The sequence below is a fragment of the Tasmannia lanceolata genome, unplaced genomic scaffold (assembly GCF_043159265.1).
Source record: "Tasmannia lanceolata isolate RefF3 unplaced genomic scaffold, GAP_Taslan_0.1 ptg000016l, whole genome shotgun sequence".
Classification (NCBI taxonomy): Eukaryota; Viridiplantae; Streptophyta; class Magnoliopsida; order Canellales; family Winteraceae; genus Tasmannia; species Tasmannia lanceolata.
In genome coordinates this window covers 7,209,220-7,233,013 of record NW_027518693.1, presented here as the reverse complement: position 1 = coordinate 7,233,013, position 23,794 = coordinate 7,209,220, and the positions used below count along the sequence as shown (strand labels likewise).

The window sequence follows — 23,794 nt, the reverse complement described above, 5'->3', positions numbered from 1 at the left end:
AACTTCTACTTCATTCATATTTTCTCCTTAATTTGTTCTCTCTCTCAAATTATCTTTCCTATGTAAGAGTTTGGGTCAATACAACTTCTTATTTCTCTCTCTCTCAAATCATCTTTCCTATGCAAGAGTTTGAGTCAATACAACTTCATTCTTATTTCACGGGGACCGCCAAATCCGTCTTGTGAAAGAAAAACGGGATCCTGCTATCGTGACAGGTGCACATGAAGGCTTGGAAGAGGGCTGGAATTCCCCCAAAACTATGGAAAAATTACCTAACCTTCAGTCGTTTTTCATGAGAATTTATATGAAGAAAGGCCGTATAAACACTTAAAGGTGGTACGTCAGAAGTACCACCCTTGATATTCAGCTCACTTTATATCAAGGATGGATGGGTTGATGGGTATGTGTTTATTAGGCCCTTCATCATATAATTTCTCATTTTTCATAATGTCTTTATTTGAAACAGGCCAATTAGCATTACAATTATCTTTCATATCAAATTTAAGGAAAACACTTTCAAAACATGACTTCTTTTGTATGTTACACTTGTTCTTTATGGTTTTTGCTTGTTTCCCACATCACTCAAGAACTTCCCTACCGGTGCTGGTTCTCTCTGAGAAAATAATCACAAGATTAGTATTTATACTCCCTAATCTAGATTTTTGGGCTTTTTACATAAATAACTTCTATAAAACCGAAATTTACTAGGGAAGTGATATATCCACCCCTTTTGATTACTAGAACACCCAGCAATGTACGCGACAATCAAGCCCGTTGAATCCTTCTGACGTGAACTACATCAGCCCCTCCGCAGTCATTGACACACTGCTGCTGGGTGTCCCAAGTAATCAAGAGGGGCGGATATATCACGTCCCATTTACTATTAGGGGTATTTCACCTAGCAAATATCTAATTATAAGGACACTATATGAAGAAAATATTGATAACTATACCTTTCTTTAATTTCCACATCTACTATTTGATTATTCTTTGATAGCTTTTGAGAATTGTAATAGCCTAAAAGTCAATTGGAAAATAAAAACGAAGAGTGGAGTGTCATTATTGAAACAAAGATCGGAGTACTTTGGATTTGTGACAAATCCAAATCCAAGTCCAAAGAGAGCATCCAAACAAGAGATTCATAAATATTGGATTTGAAAACAAAATCCTCACATGCACATCCAAACAGAGTATTTTCAAATCTGTGGACTTGGAATTTTTCGATTTCAAATCCAAATCCAAATCCAAATCCAAATACAAGGGCTATCCAAACATGCCCTTAGATTATTTGCAAATCATTCATATTGGGCACCCATAGAGACCCTTAACGTGTACTCTCATTCAACACCGCAGCCACTGGATCTGTGGGAATTGAAATTGATGGCGTAGGGCTGGACCCTAGGGAGAGGTGTTTTAGACCATTTGCAAAAAGAGAGGCAAAGGCTTCCATTTTTGAGTTGGAGAGCACCAACCCAACCTCAATCCCGCCTTCTTCATCTCCGCACTCTGCAAGATAGATGAAGTCCGTTTTGTAGAAGTTTAAAAACTCAAACTTCCTAGGTCTCCCCCATCCAAAATCCGTACTGTACACTATAAACTTCGGTGACCATGAAACCGCATATAATCCCTCGGGAGGAGGCATTATACAATGTCTCGCCAACCAATTCTCCGTGCTCTTCAAAATTCCCCTGTCAAAGTCTTTGATCGATCCACGGATGAGCTCTGATGCCACCACAATCCCATCTTCGCCTGCCAAATCACTCCCCTTTGCCTTGACGCAACACGCCGCGACACAATTTCCGAAATACATAGCAGGTATCGGCAGGTCTAGACGTTCCCTACAGTTTATAGGAAAAAAGAAGTGGACTATTTTGTCACTAACTTCCTCTTTTGCTTTCACTAAGCAAACCCAAATGTAGGCGCATGCTATCACATACGTCGAACAATTCGCCTGACATCGAGCCGAGACCCACAGCTTGAGCTTCTCAATGTCTGGTAGATGTAGGACGAAGGTGGCTTGAACCTTGTCAAGGGCCTGAGATTTTATACCATCTAAAGACTCCGTCCGTAGACACATCTCACGAACTTGTATGATTTTGTTAAACATGCATTTAACATTTGAGTTGACCTTCTCTAAATTCTTGACCAAGGTCCTTTGGTAGATCGGGAGCGATGTGATAATGGAAGCATCTCCACCCGATCTACAAATTGAAGCCCATGACTTCATGAAATGAGCAATGCTGCAGCCATCAACGGCTACATGGTTTAAAGTGGCCCCGATACTGATGCCCGAATTTGGAAATATGGTGACCTGTAAGGCTAGTAGAGGAAGGTTCTGAGTGTCGGATGTGGGCAGTTGGGGTAGAAAAGGATCGAATTCTGTTACGTCTTGAGCATGGTTTGATGCAAGGTGGTGGAAATCGGTGTCGGACTCGGCTAGGGAAAATGAGATGGAGTCACCGTCGGAGTAACATATACTGTACTCTCCGGTTTCTATAGAGCGAATTAGATTTCCAGCTAAAGGGAAGAACAATTGAAGAGTAAGGGAGAGAGAGTGTTTGAGGTTAGGAAGGAGAGAATGTGTGAAATGGGACTTGGGGTGAGGGAATTCATACAAGAGAAGTAATTGGAGGGGGAGATAAGGTACAAAATAAACATCGAACAAGGTGATAGGGAGTTTGTTATGGGCGACTGAGCCTCGCGGGGGAGAGACTCGACAGTTCTCGAGGACCTTCACCCTATGTTGTTGTGCTTTGTTGAGAGGGTAACAAAGTGTTGCCATGAAGAATGAGAGAAGAAGAAGGAGAAGAAAGATGTGGCAATGGTAATGACTTTGACATATTTTTATAGGAACTTTTATCCCTAGATCCCTATTTTACAAAGTAAATCACTGAATTATAATTAGTCAGACAAATCACTGTTGCGATTTTGCTTTGTGCACACTTTATCTTCTCTCCACTCGCAATAAATTCTTCCCACTACGGCCTCCACTCTCTCACTTTCATGGAGAATTGCATAATCAAAGAGAGCAAATTCGTATCGCATATCCGATTATTTTATCTATCTACCTTCTATCTATGTTCCTCCATTCAAACCCAACACAACTACCATTTTCATTTCCTTTAAAAAGTAGAAGAGACTCACGGAAGGAGATCGACGGGTGGTGGGAAGTATTTATTGTGCGGGGAGAGAAGATTAGGTGTGCCCTGCAAAATAAAACCCCAACAGTGAATTTTCTTATGAGTAATTTCCTCAATGTTCATGACTTGGAGGACATGATTTTACAGGAACTTTCTTGACCTCTAAATCCTATTTTACAAAGTAAATCACTGAATTATAAGTAGTCATAAGAAAAATCACTCTTGGGATTTTACATTGCATTATCATGTGGGCATGCACAACCACCTCCCAACGTTGGGAACTGCAGAGTCAAAGTAAAACTAAATAATCGGAAAGATTAAACAAATTTTATCACATAATAATACAAAATACAAGGGATTTGCTAGCATCCATTGCAGAAGGCATTTCGCAGAGCATCTCTTGCACGAGGGAGTAGTACTCCCTCATACTACGTAGGGGGTGCAACTCGGGTCAGGTTCAACCCGAAAAAAAGCGAGGTCGAGGTTAAGTTCAAGTTGAGTTTCCCAGCCCGGGTTGAATTGGGTCGGGTTGAACCTCGTCGGGTTGAAAATCGGGTTGGGTGAGGTTCAGGTTGTATAAATGGGTTCCTCCCGGTAGGAGTTATCTTCTCCAAAATTTTCTAGAAAATTCACGCAATCAAAACAGGGCCAAAGATTATATCCAAATAAATTTCTAGAAAATTCATGCAATCAAACCTTTTGTCTATTTCATAATTTCCAATGAATAACCAAAACATACTTTTCAAATAAGAACTTATTGTCACGTGGATTGTGGGTCTTCTTTCATAAGTTCCAAGCATTCAAGCAATGTGGACTCTCTCAAATTTTCTCAACCGTTCATTCCCAGGCCATCTCCAATGAGTGGCTGTGATTGTTAGATAAAAAAATTGATCTTCAACCTTTACGCTCTCTAAATTGTGGGTTTTCACTTTTCAGTGTTATCTGCACCGTAGATATGGCGTAAGCAGTGATTGCAACCGTTGATCTTGTGGGACATCGTAAGACTTTCTTGAGCTGTTTTCCCGCGAATTTTGGTAGTTGATATTTTCAGAAAAAACAAAGGAAAAAAAAAAAAAAAAACAGAAAAAATAAATAAATAAGGAAACAAAGATGTTGCGTATTGCTTTCAAGTTCCTCTCCATTTTCCTTTTCTTTTCTATGGAAAAACACAGACAACAAACCCTAATTTTCTTCTTGATTTCACTCTAAGAACCCTAATTTTCTTCTCTGTCTCTCTGTCTCTGTCTCTGTCTCTCTCTGTCTCTCTCTCTCTCTCTCTCTCTCTCTCTCTCTCTCTCTCTGTGAAAGAAAAAGATGAGCAATCTCAGATCGTTCTGTCGTCCTCACGTGATTTTCTCTTCATTCATCTGTAGCAAAACTCAATCTGTCCGATTAGGGTTTTATTTTCAGAACCATAATCTTCGTATATCTTCTCCCTCTATATTTTCTCCTTGCTTCGATTCCCCTCATTTTGCAAGATCAGAGCCCGCATCTCGTACAAATCCCAGGAGAACCTTCCTCAGAGCTTCCAAATGGATCTCGGAAAAATCCCCTTATGAAACCCTAGGTAAATATCAAAAACCCTTTCTGGCCGTTTGGATACATGGATTTTACAACCTAAAACCTACCTAGATTTTATAAGTTAAATCCTGGATTTTATAACCTAAAACCTAGATTTTATAAGCTAAAACCTAGATTTTACAATCCTGGAAATGAACAATCCAGGTTTTAGCTAATAAAATCCAGTTTGTAGCTTATAAAATCTAGGATTTTACAATCCTAGATTATAAAATCCATGTATCCAAACGAGGAATTTCTGTGAGGAATTGAAGTCTCCGATCTTTTACTTTTTGGTATAGTTGATGATATTTTGTGTAATCGATGATGGTTACGTGAAAAGAATGAAATTTCCAAAGAAATTGAGAACGATCAGTGTATATTGTTCTGTTGTTGATTGAATACCTTTATAGCATTTCATAATTTTAACATTTTTCTTTGTTTTGTTATGTCTATTTTCAACTTTCTTGCTCGTTGCAGCAATTCCCTTACTCGCACAATTCACAGTATCTTTAACTATCAGGGTAGGTATAAAATTATGTCATCTTCGTATTTTTCAGAATCTGGGTTCGGTCTGAAATACCGATTATATTTTGTTGCTGGAAATTGGATGTAGCAATATGATACATGCAAGTTTTGTAGCTTCTACCATTCTTCAACTCAACTCAACTCAACTCAACTCAACTAAGTCTTTGTCCCAACTCAGCTACCATTCTTCATTTGTCCATATTTTTTTTAATTTAATTTTAGCCTGATTGGAATGGTTATATGGGCACGCACGTATTGCATGTACTTAAAATATACATGTACTAATTAATATGTGCATTCATATAGGTATGTTATGGTAGGATGAAGTTAAAGCATTTCAGTGCCAGATTATGTTCCATTCATCACGTGGTTTTATAATATTGTATTTTGCCTATGATGTAATCTCATATATAATTTTGGATTTTTGGTATGCCACCGCATGATTTGGTTGATTTATTTTTCTTTTATTCTCTACTCGACAGAGTTGGAAAGGGATGCCGATGAAGAGAGAATAAAGTTTGCTTACAGACGGCTGGCCAAATACTATCACCCAGATGGTTTGCATCATATCCACTTATGTGTTTAATATCTCAATAGTGTATTATTCTTCAATGGATAATTAACCTGATTGTATGTTTAACAACCTCGCTTCATTTTACCCTTTCTTTAGATTTTCAATGAGTTAATCTTCTTCCTTTATTGTACTTCTTGCACGACATTGCATGCTATTGAAATTAAGTTTTTATTTTGATGAAAAACTCTTTTGTGATTGGGAATGTTGAAGTCCTATGTTTGCTCTTGGAACAAAACTTTGATCTCTAATGAGAGGAAAATGATTTGAGGACACTGTAGGAGGATGCCATGGCTGGGATGGTCATGGCCCTAGGATCCTCTTGGGTGTCCTGCTAGTGCTCCTCATAATTAGAAGATCTGACCATATGTTATATTTTCTCTTGAACATATTTCTGTATCTTCTTACATTTACATTAGTGATGTTTTCTCTTGAACGATATTTGTGGCTTATTGTGGAAGACATGTTGCTGTTTGGTAACTTTTTTAAGATTTTCAATAAGTCAATCTTCTTCCTGTAATACACCTCTTGCACGGCATGTCATTCTATTGAAAATTAATTTTTATTCCGATGAAAAACTCTTTTTATGATCAGGAATGTTGAAGTCGTATGTTTTCCATCATTTCGCTATATATGCACAAACTTCTTTTTATTAGCCTATCATCCCAAAGTTACCCACTAAGTTGGCTTTTGTAGCATCTTTTGTGATTGATATGTATCATAGCTGTGTTGATATGGGGGCACTGTTTTCTGAGTTGATTAGTGGGATTCATTGGAAAAACATATTCTGAAATCTAAATGGGTTTGAAATTTAACTTATCTCGCATTCGACTGTGAGGAAAGGTGTATTGGTCTTTGATGATCGTGGAACGGGGGCAAGAACCAGGCATATAGGGACGTAACCTCGGATTCTGCTTTGAGTGTCTATGATCATCTAGTTTATTTTAGAGGTTCATGTGTACCCCTGTCGCGCTAGCTTGACCCTCTTTTGCTTTGGTTAGTGGACACTTGCGTAAAGAGAGGGGTTGGGGGATGGGGGTATTGGGAGAGACAGAAAAGAGAAGTGGCAAGAAAGCAAGTGAAAGAAGGAGAACCTGCGCTCCACTGGATCCTTCCAAGTATCCTTTGTAAGAGTGTAGTCAAACCACTCACTTGTCATGGCACTGACCTACAACCTATGGGACTTGCACTGTTGTACCTACTTTTCATGTTTTATGAACTCTCTTCTTGTGCGATAGTCTTCCTTTCCCTTTACCTTTAACACTTTAACTATACGTATTTTCTGCAAGTTCTCAATTCTTGTATGGGTCTGAAAATATCCAAAAGAATTGGTGACTTCTCTTTGTAGCACTCACTTCTGCTAAAACAAAATTGTAACCTTTGGTTTTGTTCATGAAGTTAGATTTTTTTGTTTTCAATGTTCATGTGCAGGCCACAGATGATTGTGATCACCCTGCAATAGCGAGGTCAAGGGATGAAAGTTCTAGCTCTTTTCATATGCAATAATTTTGGAATATTCTATCATGAAATTTTGCTGGTCCAACCTTTAGAAACATGGTTTTATTTGATTAGGTTTAGATCTTTTTTGTAAGTACCAATGTTAGCTGAATACTTTGACCTCATTCAACTGTTTCTGTTGTAAGTCTGCGTGATGTTGTATACAGTATTCTCTATTTTCCTCCTATTCATGATTTCCTCATTCTTCACTGTTTGCATGAATTTCTTGGATCATTAACTGTTTGTATTTTTATGTCCAAAGTTTATGATGGTAGAGGGACTCTCGAGGAAGGGGAAACAGCTGAAGCTAGGTTCATTAAGATTCAAGCTGCATATGAGTTGCTCATAGATGAGGAAAAGCGGAGGCAATATGATACAGATCATCGTGTCAATCCAATGAAGGTAAACTTTATTACTTTGAATGCTGAGTCCATATGTAATCATTTTGGGATTAATAAACGTCAATTTTCAAAAAAAAAATTGCTGAGCCTTAAGTATCACTGAATAATTTAAAACTCCTGACTTTGAAAGTTTGAAGTAATTGTTAGTTGTTAGAAATTCAAACTTTTCATTGTATTGTTCCAGTTTAGGCCATCAAGTGAATTTTTAATTTCGTAATCAAAACTTTATGATCTGTACATAAAAAAATGAATTGGATTTTATCTGATGCTGGCTTTGATTATAAGCTAAAGGCTCTCCCGAAAACCCAAAAAGGCCCAACTTGCTGGTCCAATTACGTGGGAAGATGCTTCATTATTTGTCAAACAAAGCAAGGATTGGGAGCTTGCTCCAAAGCAAGTTCAGAATCCTTTGGAACAAGCATACGCTTCTTAATATCTTATCTATATATCCTTTTCAAAAAAAAAATATCTTATCTATATAAAGTCCAAGTTGCAAAAGTTCACCAGATGAAATGTAGAACAAATTGAAGAGTTGATGTTGGATGGGGTCGATGGAAGACTTTAGGAAGACAAGAATAGTGACTGATGTGGCAATTAATGGTGAACTAGGTGAAATCCATAGAGAGGAATTGGAGAAAACTGATTTTAAAACAGTTCTAGACTCTAAGGGTGTCAATATAGTAAATTTAGACTGCTGAGGAATTTCAGATTAAATCCAATGGTCTGATCTGCTCAAAGCCTTGGGGATTTAACCTCAAGATGAAAGCAGGTTCAACAATAAAAAAATAGACCAATCTAACCGTTGGATTAAAAGTTAGGATTGATCAATCGAAGTTCAAAAGCTCTTGAAGCAGTCCCAAACATGTTAGACTAAATTTAGTCACCCAGGAAATTCAAGACAGATCTAAGGGCCAGGTCATTTCTACGGCTTCCCAAACAGTACTTGTGATCCTAAGGCATGACACCAAATGATCTAGTTTCATAATGATCAATCATGGAATCATACCAAGATCAAGAATGGAGATTCACTCAATCCAAAGTTTGTATAGGCAAATAGGTTTTTATTCATATCATTCATCATAATTAAAAAGGCTATATGCCTATAGATATATAGACTCCAACGATTCTAGGAGCTTTTCATGGCTTGCGTAGAGAGTCCCAACGATTCTAATTTGAACTCAAACTGAATAAGTTACTATCCTAGGGACTCTTCACTTATATTGAAAACAGCAACACTCAAAAATAGAAACCAACTTTTTTGCCTTGGACTCCTAGACTTGGAATAAACCCAAATAGGAAACTCTCCTATGAATTTTATTCGAAGACACTATCTTAACAATTAAACAAAAACCCTTCAAATAAAACCCAAATCTGCTGAAAACTCAATTTATGAAATCCGAATAAGAGAACATCACACTTGTGACAGTTTGACCAAACTCGACACTTTTACCCCTACTCACTTGCAACTCCACTTGAGGCACTAGTAAGGTTCTTAGAGGTTATGTGGTGCCCACTTGACCTTGAATAGGCACCCCTCGATCTTCCTCTCTTTGTGTTTGATGGTCCCTATCAAGAGTTTGACAAATTACTAAGTATATTGCAGAGAAGCTTTGACTCCAGGGGTAACTCTCTCTGTGACTAAGCTCTCCAGCTTGATCTATGTAAGGATTTCGTAGTTCCGTGTACTGTAAATGGTGTCCTATGTTCTTTGCACATGCAATACTGATATAAGCTGATCTTAAGCACGGTAAAAGTTACCTTGTAATTTGTAATGATAAATTGATTATGGTCATTGTAGAAAGAAATGTAAGACTGTAAGAGTGGATACAGATTCGACTATCTGGCTTATTATAAACTCTTAGAAATGCATAACTCACATGATCAAGCTTAAACATGTATGGAGCTAGGGGTGTTCATTATTCGGTTATAACCGAATAACCGAACCGAATTGGTTTAGTCGGTTCGGCTTTTCTCCTTTCGGTTCGGTTTCGGTTTCGGTTTTTTTTTTTGGAAATTCGGTTATTCGGGGTCGGGTTCGGTTATCTCCAAAAAAAAATTCGGTTAACCGAATAACCGAAATTATGGATAAAAATCATTTTTTCCCAAAAAAAGTGCTATATGGGCACTTCGTAGGATGATCAAAACCGTCCATTTGATTGATCACAACTTAATTAGGTTGTGCTCAAAAAATCATTTCGATAGGATGATCCTAGCCCTCCAATCCAAACTGAGATTTTACTTTTTCTCCTCTTTTCTCCCACTATTCTGTTATTCGGTTATAACCGAATAACCGAATTTTTAATCGGTTCGGTTCCTGTTCGGTTTTTAGAAATTTCGGTTCGGTTTCGGTTATCGAAATTTGATAACCGAAATTATTTCGGTTATCAAATTTAGGTTATCAAATTTCGGTCTATTCGGTTTGGTTATAACCGAACGAACACCCCTATCTGGAGCTCAGTTTCTAAATGATCTAGGGAACTCAAAGAGGACTGTTAAAGAACCTTAGAAGACTCTTAGGTTTGGCTCTTGGATCAGAAAATAAAGAATAGATTCAAACAGGAAACAAAGAGCACCAAAGAAAGAAAACTTGATTTGAATTACAAGAAACAATTCAGATTAAAAAATGATATGTAGCACAAATTTCAGATAAAGAAAATAAACAAAGTTCAGACTGAAATTATTATGAATATGACAGAATTCAGACCAGGAATAAGTTTAACAAGTCAAGAAACAGAACCATGGATTAGAATTTCAAGAAACTGAAAAGATGATTCAGTTCGTGGATAACAGAATTTTGCGTTTAAATTTGAACAGTTGTTCCCCAATCAACTGAGGTTTCAGCGCCAAAACAGAACATATAACGTTTGGATGGAATTAAATCTTGAAACAATAAATCAGATTCAAGAATTCCAAAAAAGAATCAAGAAACAGAAATGTGACTTGACTGAAATTTAATAACTAGATAAACGAATTGAGAGTAAACAAACAATTAATTAGGAGTGAGGAAAATAACGAAATCCAGAAATCAAGATAAAGAATTGCAAATGGTAATGGAAATCAAAGATGGGCTTTATCTTTTTTGCACTCTTTACAAATGGAGTTTATGAATTTCATATACTAATCATATAGGTGATTAAGCTTGTATTTTCTCTGGAATTTTTTGCTCTTCGAAATCTCAAACTGAAACACAGCTCAGCATTTTGGAAGAACTTGCAGACCAGACTCCCTTTGGATTGCTTGATTCTTTATGAATATTTGATTGTTGTTGCATGTGAGAATGGCTGTTAAGCTCATCTGAAAATATCAGTAACATTGTAACATGTTAAGGTGGATATCATTTAGAAGATTTTCTTATCAGGTTTCACATTAGGTCCTTTATTTCCAATCCGTCAATAACTTTTTTTTTTCCTTTTCATCACGGTTCTACCAGGCTTCTGAAGCATGGATGGAGTGGCTAATAAAAAAGCGAAAAGCTTTTGATCAGAGAGGTGACATGGCTATTGCAGCTTGGGCTGAGCAACAGCAGCGTGAAATGAATATCCGTGCACGGCGTCTTTCCCGTTCAAAGGTAACACACATTTCCTCTGTTTTGTTTTGCTTTGGGAACTCTATGTAAATCTTCTTTTATCTATGCACTAGCATAATAGCTATGATTTGGCCGACACTTTGAATTTATTGCTACGACACCCGTGTCCACACGTGTTGACACTCCTTTAGACACTTTTAAGTGTACTGCTAGAAGTGTCAGTAACTTTATATGTATGTATGTGTATGAGTGTGCCATTATATCTAATTTTTTAGGGGTTTCCATGTCAGATGCCTTATATCCGTGTTGAAACTCGGCACACGAATCTGTGTCCACAAATCGTGATTATATGTACTTTCTATTTTAGCCATGTCCCCGTTTCTAAATTTTTGGAGTTTGCCATGTCCGACACTCCGTGTTCGTGTCGAAACATGACACTAGTGTCCGTGTCCACAAATCATAGCATAATAGTCTATTTGGAAAAGCTATGTTGTTAGCTTGTTCTAGGGAGACATGGAAAAAGATGCAGTTCTCAAGAAAAAAAAACCATCATAGCCTTGATGGAGATACCTGTAAGCAAGGTTTTAAATTTCAACCGAAATCTGAAATTTCGGGTTTTGGTCAACCCCAAAACCGAAATTGGGTAAACTCAAAAACATTACAAAATTTCGACCGAAATTTCGAAATGTAGTTTTCCTTTGAAATTTCGGTCCGAAGTTTAAGGAAACGCATTCCGAAATCGAAATTTGAAACCTTGCCTGTAGGTCATTCGTGACTTGTTTGAATTCGGAAACTTCTGTACCTTCTGTAGACTTGTTAAAAACCTAGCCACTCAATCATGCAGCAATGGAACTTGCCTTTGGATACACACACTTGCATATTCCTGCACTGTTTTAGGGCCTGTTTGGATGTCACCAAAATCTGACCTTATTTGCGAATAAGATAGTTTTAAGATAATCTTGTTTGTGATTGTGACATGGAGGCCTCTTTGGAAGCCATTAAATATATAAACTGTTTTAACCATTAATTGCAAAGGCAACTGGGGTACTTTGGAGCTTTAGCACCTTTTGCTTTGATTTGACACCTATGGAAGAAGAGGAACAACCGTATCTTTGATGAAAAAAGAGAAGCTGTAGGAGGATTGTAATGGAAAATAGTATTGACCTTGTCTCATGGAATGGAAATGCAAACATTTTATCTCATTATAGCATGAAGGATATCCTAAGAAATTGGAGCACGGTCGTTAATGAGAAAGGGAGGAAGCTTTGATGTTTGCATTTCAATCCATGCATATTGGTTCTCGATGCGATCTTCCTAGTTCAATAAATAAAAAGAACTTTCCTGTAACTGGAACAATCGCAGAAAGGACCAATATGCACGGGTCGACAAAGAACTGTACAGACCACATCATAGGTAGATCTAAACCGTCCATGTGATGGAACACAACATAAATAGGTTGTGCCTGTAAAATAATTCCCATAGGCGGATCCTGGCCCTCCAATCTATAGAGGTTTCCATAATTGTTGTTCCTCTTAAGGTGCCCAGAATTCGTCAATATTTTTACCGGTGTCCTGCATTTGTAATGCCACCCACCACTCTTAGGGTCCGTTTGGATGCATAAAAAAGGATGGAAAGTCAAAGTAGGATACATTATCTATTTCCTTTCATTGTTTGGGTGCCATTTACTATTCACATGGCAGTCCCTGTCTGCTGTAAATTTTCCAAATGCTACCCATTTTGCACTATTTGACTATACTTACTCTCAAATCAAGAGAAAAAAGAAAGTTAAGAAATGGAAACTATATCCCTTTCCCTCTACTACTATATTATGGAGCGTGGGTAAAAGTTCAATTTTGATGGGAGTTCCAAAGGCAACCTGGGTCGAGCAGGTATTGGCAGCCTTTTCCGTGATAATAGAGTCATACTATCTTCTCTTTATCCAGACCAGCGTGGGAGCGTGATTCGTACGAAGTGGGGCCTCTAATTTCTCAAGCCCCATCTTTGGGGCTTGAGATGGTACGTGAGTTTGATGGTGGGGCCTCTAATCACTAAAGAGGATTCAGCAAACATGTTGGCGGCAAAAAGTCTCCTGGTCCCTGGGATCTAGCATGTATCTTATCAGAAGTCTTGGACCTTTCTTTCGCTTGGTGTTCATTCATATGAAGAGGTTTGCAAATGATCTAGCCGACAAGCTGGTTGTAGCTGACGAGGAAGTGGTGGTGATGTATGACTCTAGGTAATGACAGATTGTGTGCGAGTTTGGTAGGCTCCAGGGTTAGGTGTAAGACTGCTACTGGGGGTTGCTTTGGTGATGGAAATTATTTGCAATTAGTATTTAACTTCAAAACTATATGCATACAAGATTGCATGCATTATTTTTGGTAGCTTCCAAAGAGACCCTTGCACTTCTTCTTAGACATCAACGACAATGGAGATGGAGTTGTTTGTAATAATTTATAACTTTTTGCTGTCTGCACTGAATTGTTCCCTCATCTAGATGTGTTTCAATGGTATTTCAGATTGACCCAGAGGAAGAGAGGAGGATTTTGGCAAAAGAAAAGAAGGCATCCATGGAGAATTTCTCAAATACCCTTAAACGGCATACACTGGTGCTGAAGAAAAGGGATCTAATGCGAAAAAAAGCAGAGGCTGACAAAAGAAAGGTCATCACTCAGCTTCTCGCCGCTGAAGGCCTCGAGCTCGACACTGATGATGATGAATCTCTCTAGACTATTTTTACTTTCTGGGCTTCTGTTTTAGGGGTTGATGATTCATGTATGTATTGTACCCAACTGTATATAATTGTTTCAAGATCTTAAAAATGAAAATCATGGCAAAACAAGGGCTTTGGCATGCTCTCTCTCTCTCTCCCTGGTTTTGATAATGTCACTCCATTCTGTCTTTTGCACCCTTTAGACCGTTACAATTGAAAAAACCTATCAAAAGTTTATCAGGAAGTGCTTAATGAATTGATTACTGTCATTATCAAAACAATGTCGGCGCAGATATCATTTCCCTATTGGAGAAATCTCATTGCATTGCAATAAGAACATCCCTTAAATGCTCTCCAAAGTTGTATAGAACCACTTTTGGTGAAAGGAGAATTCCCTGACCTGAAATATATATTTTTTTAAATTCCTGACCTGCAATATCAATGCAACTTTCATGAGGAGTTGCTATGTGGAGAGATCTCAACTTAAATCAATCAGATGCTCCTTGAGATCTCATCAGTGAACTTTTGCCCTCCTAATGTGGGCCTCTACTGATTTTGTTCTAATCATCCCTTCTGATCTGTATGATTGGTCGCCCATCTAATTTAGTGGACATTTTGGTTAATGCATATTGGATTATGAATGTAACTTTAGACCCAAGTGGCTCTGCTAATTCTTATCGTACATTCTTGAACTAGGAGTGCCCTCCCTGCTTACTCTTGTTTTAGCTTTGAAAAGCACGAGTACGGTGAAAGCAGAACACAAGGAGTAAGAATAAGAAGCTCAGAAACCAGCTGGGAAACCACCTTTTCTTGGATCACTCACGGCAGTAAGTTTCCCACAGAAAACACCTCCATCTGTCTTTGAATCCTCCAAGCTGTGAACTACAAATTGGCAAATGGTCCCACCAGCAAGACCTTGCAGGACATGCCCCTTCTTCTGTAAGTCTGCCCTCATCTCAGCAGGAACTTCGAAGTGGTCTCCACTTACTGTTGTCCAATTCTCAAACAAAACCACATTTGGGACCAGCTGCACAAGCAAAACATATTAACGGACATTCACATGAAGAAAAAAGCAATAACTCCCTCAGCTTTAAAAACCCAACAATTAGAACTGGATACCAAATGCACCCATTAAGTGAGCAAGAAAATGAGCATTTTTAGTTAATCAAAAAACTGAAATCAGTACCTCTTCCAAAAGGATGGGAACTACAGAGGGCTTGCAACTAGGGATGCAACTTGGGTCGCGTCGGGTTGAGCTTTTGGTAGAAAATGAATTGGAATCAACCCGAACTCAACCCGATTGTAAGGTAAAAGCTCAACCCGAATTCCCAAAAACCGATTCGAGTTGCACCCCTACTTGCAACCATTAAGTTATTGGTTGGACATTGGCCTACCCACAAGAAAATAGAAAACAGAGTCGAACCAGAAATAAGTTTAGCACATGAGAATTTGTAGTACCTGATGATATGATCTTGGGGCCAGAACAGAGGAAAGAGGATCCATTCCCTTGGCGAAATGATTCAAGAACACCTCTGTAGTCGCTGCAATTATCATTGCTCCCCCACTTGCACCCACCACTGCCTTCAGTTGCCCATCCTGTAAATTCGCAAAATAAAATATAAAACTCACATTTTTCTCAACCAATGTTAAATAAAATTCAACCATAGTTATAACGAAGTAAAGAAGCCTCTTTCTTTGTATTTGTTACCTTTATCTTCTTCATTATCGATTACGAAGAACTTGGATATATCCGTAGTGATTATGAAGATAACTGTGTTTCTTCTTGATAAATTTCGTCTTCATAATCACTTCATCTTTTTAAAATCTATAATTTAAATTAATGTGGAGAGCTGATTACCTAGTTATAACTATCTTAACATTTTCAGGTGGGATGAGATTTTCAAGTCGACGAAATTTCCACTCAGAAGAGCATATTACCTTGATAACAACTGTTGGCGACATGGAAGATAATGGCCTTTTAGATGGTCGAATAAGGTTCGCAGGGTCTGGTGGTAGAGGGCTCGCAGAACCATTCCCTGGGATGGAAAAATCATCCATTTCATTGTTAAGGACAATGCCGGTGCTTGGTGAAAGAAATTGTGCTCCAAAGTATGAGTTAACCGTGCTGGTCATCGAAACCGCATTTCGTTCACCATCAACGACACACAAGTGACTGGTTCCATGATCTTGGATTTGATTCCATCTGCAAGTAAGAAAAATTAGTCATTACAGTAGATACATGATTACAAATTTACAATTTGAAGCACAACCTTGCCTAACAAGAAATTTATGCACAAGACTATCACATCACATTAACACACACACACAGAGCCAGAAAACAAACTAGAGACTGTGACATTGGGAAAACAGAAAAGCATCACATGAAACGGTCATGAAGTCTGAAAATTTGAATTCTTGCTGTCATTCTGCTGAATTTCAATTATACCATCAAAACCTATTGTTCGGATTTGCACCGGATTTCAACAATAACTCTTCTCTTAGGAATCCTCCAATAGTTTGCATAATTGGGTATTTTAATAGGTTGAAGATAAATCTATGACAAGCAAAAGAAAGAAGCATTATGGGAATAGAAAAAGGCACACACTGTTAAAAAAAGACACTAATGAAACATATGATTTCACAATAATAGAAATCTAAGACACCCTAACCATATCAAGGGCTCCCAACTGGTTACACCTTGATAGGATTATAGGAACATAAACAGAAACAAGTTATGGAAAATCATGAGTCTACTGACATGTAAATGAACACTGTCCCACATATGATATGCATGTAATATATGTGTGTATATCTATGAGGAACTTATATTATTTTGATTAATTGTATGAGAGATCCTTAGAACTAATATTATTTTGATCGATTGTATGATAGACCAGTGATTTGTTACCTGCCACCATAATGATTAGGACTAAATGTCATATTGTCAAATATAGTATTCTTCAACTCTTTTGCAAACTTGATTGAGAGCATATCAGACAGAACTTTTGAAACATCTACGAAATCTGGATCACCTAGATTCATCTTCACAGCAATCATGTGTTTCAGTGCTTCTATTTCTCGATGGAGCCCAAGAGATCCCGAAACACCTTTAGGAATTCCATACTGAGCAAGAATATTTAAAACCTGTGTCATTAGAGAGCAATGAGAAACAAAAACCGTTACTTCAAATAGTTTTCATAAACCAGAACCAAGCTCTTGTTCATCACAGATATAGGCTAAGGAGATAAAACAAAAACAAGAATAAATGAGAAAGATTCACTCACAAGTATCATTCCAGCACCACCAGTGGAAGGTGGAGGCATGCCTAGAACAGTATGACCCAAGATCTCTGCAGAGATTGGCTCCTTCACTTTAACTCGATACGTCTGTAAGTCTTTCATTGTTAGTATTCCACCAGACTTCTGAACATCTCTAACCAAGTTGACCCCAATTGAGCCATTGTAAAATGCCTCTGGTCCATTTCTTGAAATCTCTTCTAGGGCCAATGCCAACATCTTGTTGTGACAGATATCGCCCAGCTCCATGAGACTCCCATTTGCCGCAAATATACTCTTTAGTCCCTCATCTTTTAAAATCCCTGACTCTGTTTTGACCATTTGCATGTGTAGATAAGGAGATATTTTGAATCCTCTTCGAGCAAGGCGTGCAGCGGGCTTCACCAGCCTCTTCCATGGAAGCTTGCCATGCTGTTTCCAAGCCTCATAAAGGCCTTCAAGTTCGGCTGGAACTCCTATAGAGAGTGCACCACTTGCTTTTGAGGAAGCATTGTTGGAATACATGTTCTGCATATATCCTTAAGCATCTCAGGTATAAAAGGCGTTTAAAATTCGCTAAAATGTTTTCTAAAGAGCAATAATTATATTAATTCCAGAAATGTTTTGTGCATTGCTGTCATGAATTTTGTTCAAGTACAGTTAGGGCTCTAATAATTAATGCTCCATTAATTTGTAATCTCTTATATCGTATTGCTCAAAGTAGGAAATGCTGATAATTTATACTCTTATTCCTATAATACATCATACAAAAAACCAGTGATATTAGAAATATGAGAATACCATAGAAAACGCTGTTCATAGTAAATACATGTGAACATTAATGTTGTTTAAAGTACATACTATATGTAGGTACATAGGAAATGTTCTTCAATCCCTTTAATGGAATTTGTTCTGGTGGTTGTAGCAGCTATGGACTCTAGCATGACAGTTGCAGGAGCACCAATGGGAGGGGTGGAAGCAGGGAGATTCCCATCTACCAATGGAAGTAGGAGGTTGCCGGATATTCTTCGTACTAGATAGATATGTATAAAACCCGGTGCACCAGAAATATGAGCAAAGCAAGGACAAAGAGTTGGACGAAGGAAGTGCCACATAACTAATCAGGACGGGGTGATGGACAACATCTAATCTGATAATTAATACTAATCTTATTTAAAATGCGGCCACTAGCAATATTAATCATTAGAGGTCCAACTTTATATAGATATTGAGGATATCTAATATCTTAATCGTAATTGTAACCAAGTGAAGAGCAATCTAAATACCTCAGAAGCCAACAATGGAGCAGTTTCTCTCATATCAAATGCTTGTGCCTTTCCACTGGCTGACCTGAGCAGCATAAAAGCACCTCCACCAAGTCCACTTGACGCCGGGCTTACCACACCCAAGCAAAGAGCAGCTGCAACTGATGCATCTATGGCGTGACCTCCTTCGCGAAGAACATTCCTTCCAATTCTAGAACATCGACCATCATCCGTGGCAACGACGCCATGTGTTGCTGTAATTATTTCGCGTCTATGTTTTTCAACAGCACCCAAACTTGATACAGTTGAACCAAGTTCGGATTGTAAAACCAGAAGAGCAACAGCTGTCCAGAATACAAAGGAAGCTGCAAGGATATCCAGAGCTATATTTCAGTTGTCAACCACAAAGAAACACAGAAAAAATCTTCAGACACATCTCAAAATCATTAATTGTGTCATCTTCTATGTTAACTAGGTAAAACACATATACTGATCTGAAGTTTGGAAGTTGGGATGCAAGTCAAGAACCACATCAAAGATAGAATCAACATCTATTGGGGGTGCAACTCGGGCCTGGTTGGGTGGGGTTGAGACGAAATCGGGGGAACCGGTAGGGTTCAGGTTGAGCCCGGCTCAAGTTGCACTCCTAACATATACACTCTGTGTGCTTTGGCTTGGAGTTTGTAAATCTGTGGAGATGCATTTGGAAAACCATCTTTTAATTCTTTTTGTGCCTTTCTAGTACTGTTTTGGTGATTTAATCCAATTTGTTTATTGATAAATCCTAATATAGTTTATTGTCTAATTATTGATCTTACATTTGGATTGTAAATAGGGAAGTGATGTATCCACACACACCCCGTCCCTTTACTTGGGGAAGCCCTTGTAGTGTTCTTTATGGTTATGACCATGGTTTTAAATTTCGACCGAAATCTCCGAATTTTCGATTAAATGCCATTATTTATTGAAAAAAAAAGTGATACAAAATTTCGGAATTTCGAACAAAATTACCAAATTCGCCAAAATTTTGGTTTTCAGTGGGGTCCGAAACGGTTACCGAAACCGAAATTTTAAACCATGGTTATGACTACTCTTTTCCACTAGAGAGGGCTGTCCCAAGTTTTTAAAAAAAGAAAAAAGGGTCCGTATCTATCATTTCCCCTATAATGCTTTTCTTAGATCATATTTTCACAATAAAACTTAGATATTCTGTCCAGATGATTACCTCGACAACAGTATTATTTGAAGCCGCTGGACATCAACACAACCAGATGACCTAACACTAACATTAGTAATGTGAAATTTTGGTCAAGAATGTGAACAGTTGCTTGGGTAGCAACCCTTTTCAAACTTTCGTCTTACCCTTCTCTTCTAAAATTGCCTAAATATTTCCATAATTTTATATTCCCTAAATCCAAAGGCATCATTTGTTTCTAGTGAGATGGTTTTGTGTTGGACATTAACAGTGAACCATCATTGATCAAGTTACAATCTTATCATTTTACGGTGGGCCAAAGGGAGTAGCGAATGGCTGTATAGATTAGCCAAGTTCATTGATGAGATTAGAGATCTGAGTTTGATTAGAAGCAGTATGGTGTGTCATATAGGGAGATGGTGGGACCCATGTAACTGGGTCTCCACACTAATTTGGGAGAGAACAGCCACACAAGCTAATCTTTTAGAAGATTTTGTCTTATTCATTTAATTCATCTGAGGTGGCTGTTCTCTCCTGCAAAAGTTCACCGCAAAATGGCTTTCTGCAAAATTGCCAAAGTATTCACTTGCTGCACCCATACCTAAATCTTGTAATTTTGTTCTTAGCTCTTGGATGCTCACTAGGGCTGCAACTCGGGTTGGGCGGGTCGGGTTTTGGAGAACCCAACCCTACTCGAGAAATATCTCGGGTCGGGTCTGGTCGGGTTTTTTTTCGGAAAACCCACAATTCCCAAACCCGGCCCTACCCATGATAAATCTCGGGTCGGGTCGGGTCGGGTTTTTTCACGTTGACGCAATTTTTGAAGGAAAATTCTTATTTGGCAAGGCAACTCAACTCATAGAAGCAGAAATTACACTCACATTACACTTGAATCAAACAATGATGTAATTACACTCACATTATACTTGAATCAAACAATGTTGTAATCAAACAATGTTGTAATTACAATCAAACAATGCTGAATCAAACACTTGAATCAACTCAACTCATAGAAGCAGAAATTACACTCACATACAATAACAGTGGGTGCGTGGGTTTTCACTTTTAACTTTTAACTAACAATAGAAAAAAATGTACATACTATAACTTATGTAACTCGCGTCGGGTCGGGTCGGGCCCCTTCAAACCCGGCTCGACCCGAGATTCATGCGGGCTTTTGAATGCTCAACCCGGCTCGACCCGAAACCCATGAAACCTCAACCCAACCCAAGCTATTTTCAGGTCGGGTCGATGCGGGTCGGGTAAAACCCGGCTCAAGTTGCAGCCCTAATGCTCACAAGCTGAATATACAGAAAAATCCTAACCTAGCTGACACCAGTGTCAATAGACCCAGATGGTCCGATGGGTCCAAACAATTCGAATCCTACCCTTAATGGACAAGATTTAAGCACAACTGAATTCAAGCCGTGTCTATTACATTCACATCCTAAGATCCAAAATTATTTTAGATCGTGACCCAAGTGTAGGCGCAAAATCTCTGAAGCGTCCTACATCTGAATGTAGGGCTCCAATGTATAAAAAGATATTTTATATTTTCATTTAAGGGAACGATATCAGCACAACCATGTTTTAATAATTGCACAAACTCAGCTTGTCTTTTCTCTTCTAATCGGCTTGTGAAGGCTCTTAGGGAACCGTAATAATCTCTGACAGCCCTTTAAATAGTAAAAGACAAGATGGGGCAGTGCAAATTTTAAAACAAGGTTGTGCTGATATCATTTCCCATGATATATTCGCCCTGTTTTTTTACTTAGGACAGCCTCTAGTGTTTATGACTTATGACTACTCTTTTACACTTGAGGAGGCTGTCACAGGTGAAAGAAAGAGGGCCAGTATATCACCCCTCTACAATACATAACAATTAGGAGGGCCCCACCTTAATCATTGTGGAATCCAGACCTTCCAAATGGTGGGCCCTACTGTCATGGGCCATGATGCTAAAATGTGATAAAACGGATTTTTTTCCAATTATTTTCCCTCTTAACTATAGGGATGGCAGCGGGGCGGGGCCGGATGTTGTATTCCCCATCCCCGCAGGAAGGAAGATTCCCAGTCCCTGCCTCGCACAAAAATTCCCACCTCAAAAAATGCTTTTTAACACCTATGAAGAAGAAAAGACAAGGCATGTTTGTGCACTTATCAAAATATGGTAGTGCCAATATCACAGTGTTTGTTGTCCACAAAAAAAAAAAAACTACAACAGTACTAAGATATGAGGGTATTCCTAATATCTTGCATATTGAAACGGGGCGGGGCAGGCCTATCTCCATCCCCGCACCGTCTCCACTGAGATTGGGGAATCCCCGTCCGGCTCGGGGCGGAGCGGATCCCCGTTTTCACGGGTGAAAATTGCCAGCCCTATCTAACTACTCTCAAAAGTTCAGCACCACATATGGAAAGCAAGGAAAAGAAAATCCATCTCAAATTCTGCCGAGAATTCAAGTGTTGCAACTACTTAGCTTTGTTATTTCACCATCTGTTTACATGGAAAACTTTCATTGGTTCGTACAGCTCGAAGTAAAAGAGGTAGGTGGAATGAAAAATGACAAATCACATCGGTAGCAACACCATTTCTTGGAAAATATTCGGAAGAGAAAGGAGAAGAAAATGCATAAGATGATCCAAACCGTCCATTCGATGGGCCACAACACAAATTGGTTGTGCCCAAAAATATTATTTCCATAGGATGATTCTAGCCCTCCGATCTATAGAGCTGCATATTATGGTAACAACCTCAATAGATCAGAGGGTTGAGATCATCCTATGGAAATGATTTTTTGAGCACAAGCTATTTCTGTTGTAGCCCATCGAATGGACGGTTTGGATCATCTTATGGTGTAAGCCGTACAGTACATTTTTGAAAAAAGAAAAAGGAAAAAGAACTGGACTATATGGGCTTCCACCAAAAGAGAAAGAAATTTGCAGTGTAAAATTTTCTTGCTTCGAGTTTTTTTATAGGGCTGTTTTGATAGTGGCACCTCTTTTCAAGTGAAGAAAGGATTCATGCAAGAGATTTAAAAAAAAACTTACTGGATATCATCTTCAAAAATCTCCCCGCCGAAGCCCTTCTTTTATTACCGCTGCCAGAAAATATGAACGAGTAAGGGAAATTCTCTGTAAGCTGCAATATGAGGTAGAAGAGAATATTCCAAAGTAGAGATGGACGGTTCTGATTTACCAGACTAGGGATTGGTTAGAAATGTAATGTACCAACTACCAAACATACAACTTTCAGTTCCCGTCCTTGAGTTATAATTATAAGGGGCGTGATACTATGCAGAGGCTAAATATGAGACGCGGATAAGATGCACAATCTGGGCCCACCTATAAGACATCGGCATGATCCAGATCTCTCATCTGTGGGCCATATCATGGATGTTACAGTTATCGATGAAGATGATAGCAAGTAAGTTTGTTAGGAAAAAAAATGAAGCAATCTATGTTCAAATTTCAAACTCGATGATCGAATGGTCAGAAATGTTGGAATGATGTGGGTGGGCCCGGATGAATGATTGAATCATGCAGGTGGGCGTAGATCAAGCTTTCTGTTTGATTGGATGTTGTTTTAACTGTTCATTTGCAAGCCATTTAATGGTTAGGATTGCCCAATAAAGGGGTATCTAGCCCAATCCAAGGTGGGACCCAAGACTTGGACTGCATAATTCTTCATCCACGAACAAACTTCCAAATGTTTATTCCACTATAATGTAGTGGGTGAGTGGGTCCACCCCATTGCAATTATTCCTATTTGAAGAATCTGATTTCACATTCTACATTAGAAATCTCTCTCACATCTTTACCAAATGAATTGTTTAGATCACCCAAGAATCTGATTGCATGCAAGACCATCAATCATCTAGAGACTGTCAGATCGGAGGGTTAGGATCATCCTATGAAGTGCTAATTATACAATCCAAACTATGTTCTGGTGACCTTCAAATGAGGGTTAATAATACAATGAACAATGAACAATTTTTAGTAAATTCAAGGTGCTGTTTTTCTATTCCAATATTAGTTCATAATAGCATGCAAATGCCTAATCATAAGGTAACCCATATGATTTATATTAGGGGTGCAACTTGGGTCGGGTCGGGTCGAGCTTTTG

General features: G+C 38.5%; 3 protein-coding genes across 4 annotated transcripts; 1 reads left to right on the top strand and 2 right to left on the bottom strand.

Annotated features, from left to right (window-relative positions):
* Positions 1 to 1,324: 1,324 nt before the first annotated feature.
* On the bottom strand, positions 1,325 to 2,782 carry LOC143848937 (anthocyanin 5-aromatic acyltransferase-like). The gene has a single exon (XM_077357979.1). It carries the CDS (start codon positions 2,780 to 2,782, stop codon positions 1,325 to 1,327), a length of 1,458 nt encoding a protein of 485 aa, XP_077214094.1.
* Positions 2,783 to 4,239: 1,457 nt separating this feature from the next.
* Positions 4,240 to 14,073, top strand: LOC143848278 (Chaperone DnaJ-domain superfamily protein). Its single transcript, XM_077357179.1, has 5 exons — positions 4,240 to 4,707; positions 5,708 to 5,782; positions 7,556 to 7,695; positions 11,125 to 11,262; positions 13,740 to 14,073. The coding sequence occupies exons 1-5, from the start codon at positions 4,455 to 4,457 to the stop codon at positions 13,947 to 13,949; spliced, it is 816 nt and encodes a 271-aa protein (XP_077213294.1). The 5' UTR covers positions 4,240 to 4,454; the 3' UTR covers positions 13,950 to 14,073.
* A 432-nt stretch (positions 14,074 to 14,505) lies between these two features.
* Positions 14,506 to 22,900, bottom strand: GGT1 (gamma-glutamyl transpeptidase 1). 2 transcript variants are annotated; one of them, XM_077357177.1, is made up of 7 exons: positions 22,720 to 22,876; positions 18,495 to 18,856; positions 17,218 to 17,736; positions 16,842 to 17,077; positions 15,872 to 16,136; positions 15,392 to 15,529; positions 14,506 to 14,960 (listed from the first exon to the last, which is right to left on the bottom strand). In XM_077357177.1, the coding sequence occupies exons 1-7, from the start codon at positions 22,727 to 22,729 to the stop codon at positions 14,715 to 14,717; spliced, it is 1,776 nt and encodes a 591-aa protein (XP_077213292.1). In that variant the 5' UTR covers positions 22,730 to 22,876; the 3' UTR covers positions 14,506 to 14,714. The 2 variants fall into 2 exon arrangements, with proteins under 2 accessions (XP_077213292.1, XP_077213291.1); XM_077357176.1 differs by having other exon boundaries at positions 14,520 to 14,960; positions 18,495 to 18,838; positions 22,720 to 22,900.
* Between the last annotated feature and the right edge of the window lie 894 nt (positions 22,901 to 23,794).

Coding starts and splice junctions, on each gene's coding strand:
- LOC143848937 (XM_077357979.1), bottom strand. CDS start 2,782: ATGGCAACACTTTGTTACCCTCTCAACAAAGCACAACAACATAGGGTG.
- LOC143848278 (XM_077357179.1), top strand. CDS start 4,455: ATGAGCAATCTCAGATCGTTCTGTCGTCCTCACGTGATTTTCTCTTCA. Junction 4,708..5,707: donor ATCCCCTTATGAAACCCTAG/GTAAATATCAAA, acceptor TCTACTCGACAG/AGTTGGAAAGGGATGCCGAT. Junction 7,696..11,124: donor ATCGTGTCAATCCAATGAAG/GTAAACTTTATT, acceptor CGGTTCTACCAG/GCTTCTGAAGCATGGATGGA.
- GGT1 (XM_077357177.1), bottom strand. Junction 17,737..18,494: donor CTCCATTGTTGGCTTCTGAG/GTATTTAGATTG, acceptor GGATATATGCAG/AACATGTATTCCAACAATGC. Junction 15,530..15,871: donor CGCCAACAGTTGTTATCAAG/GTAATATGCTCT, acceptor GCGAATTTACAG/GATGGGCAACTGAAGGCAGT.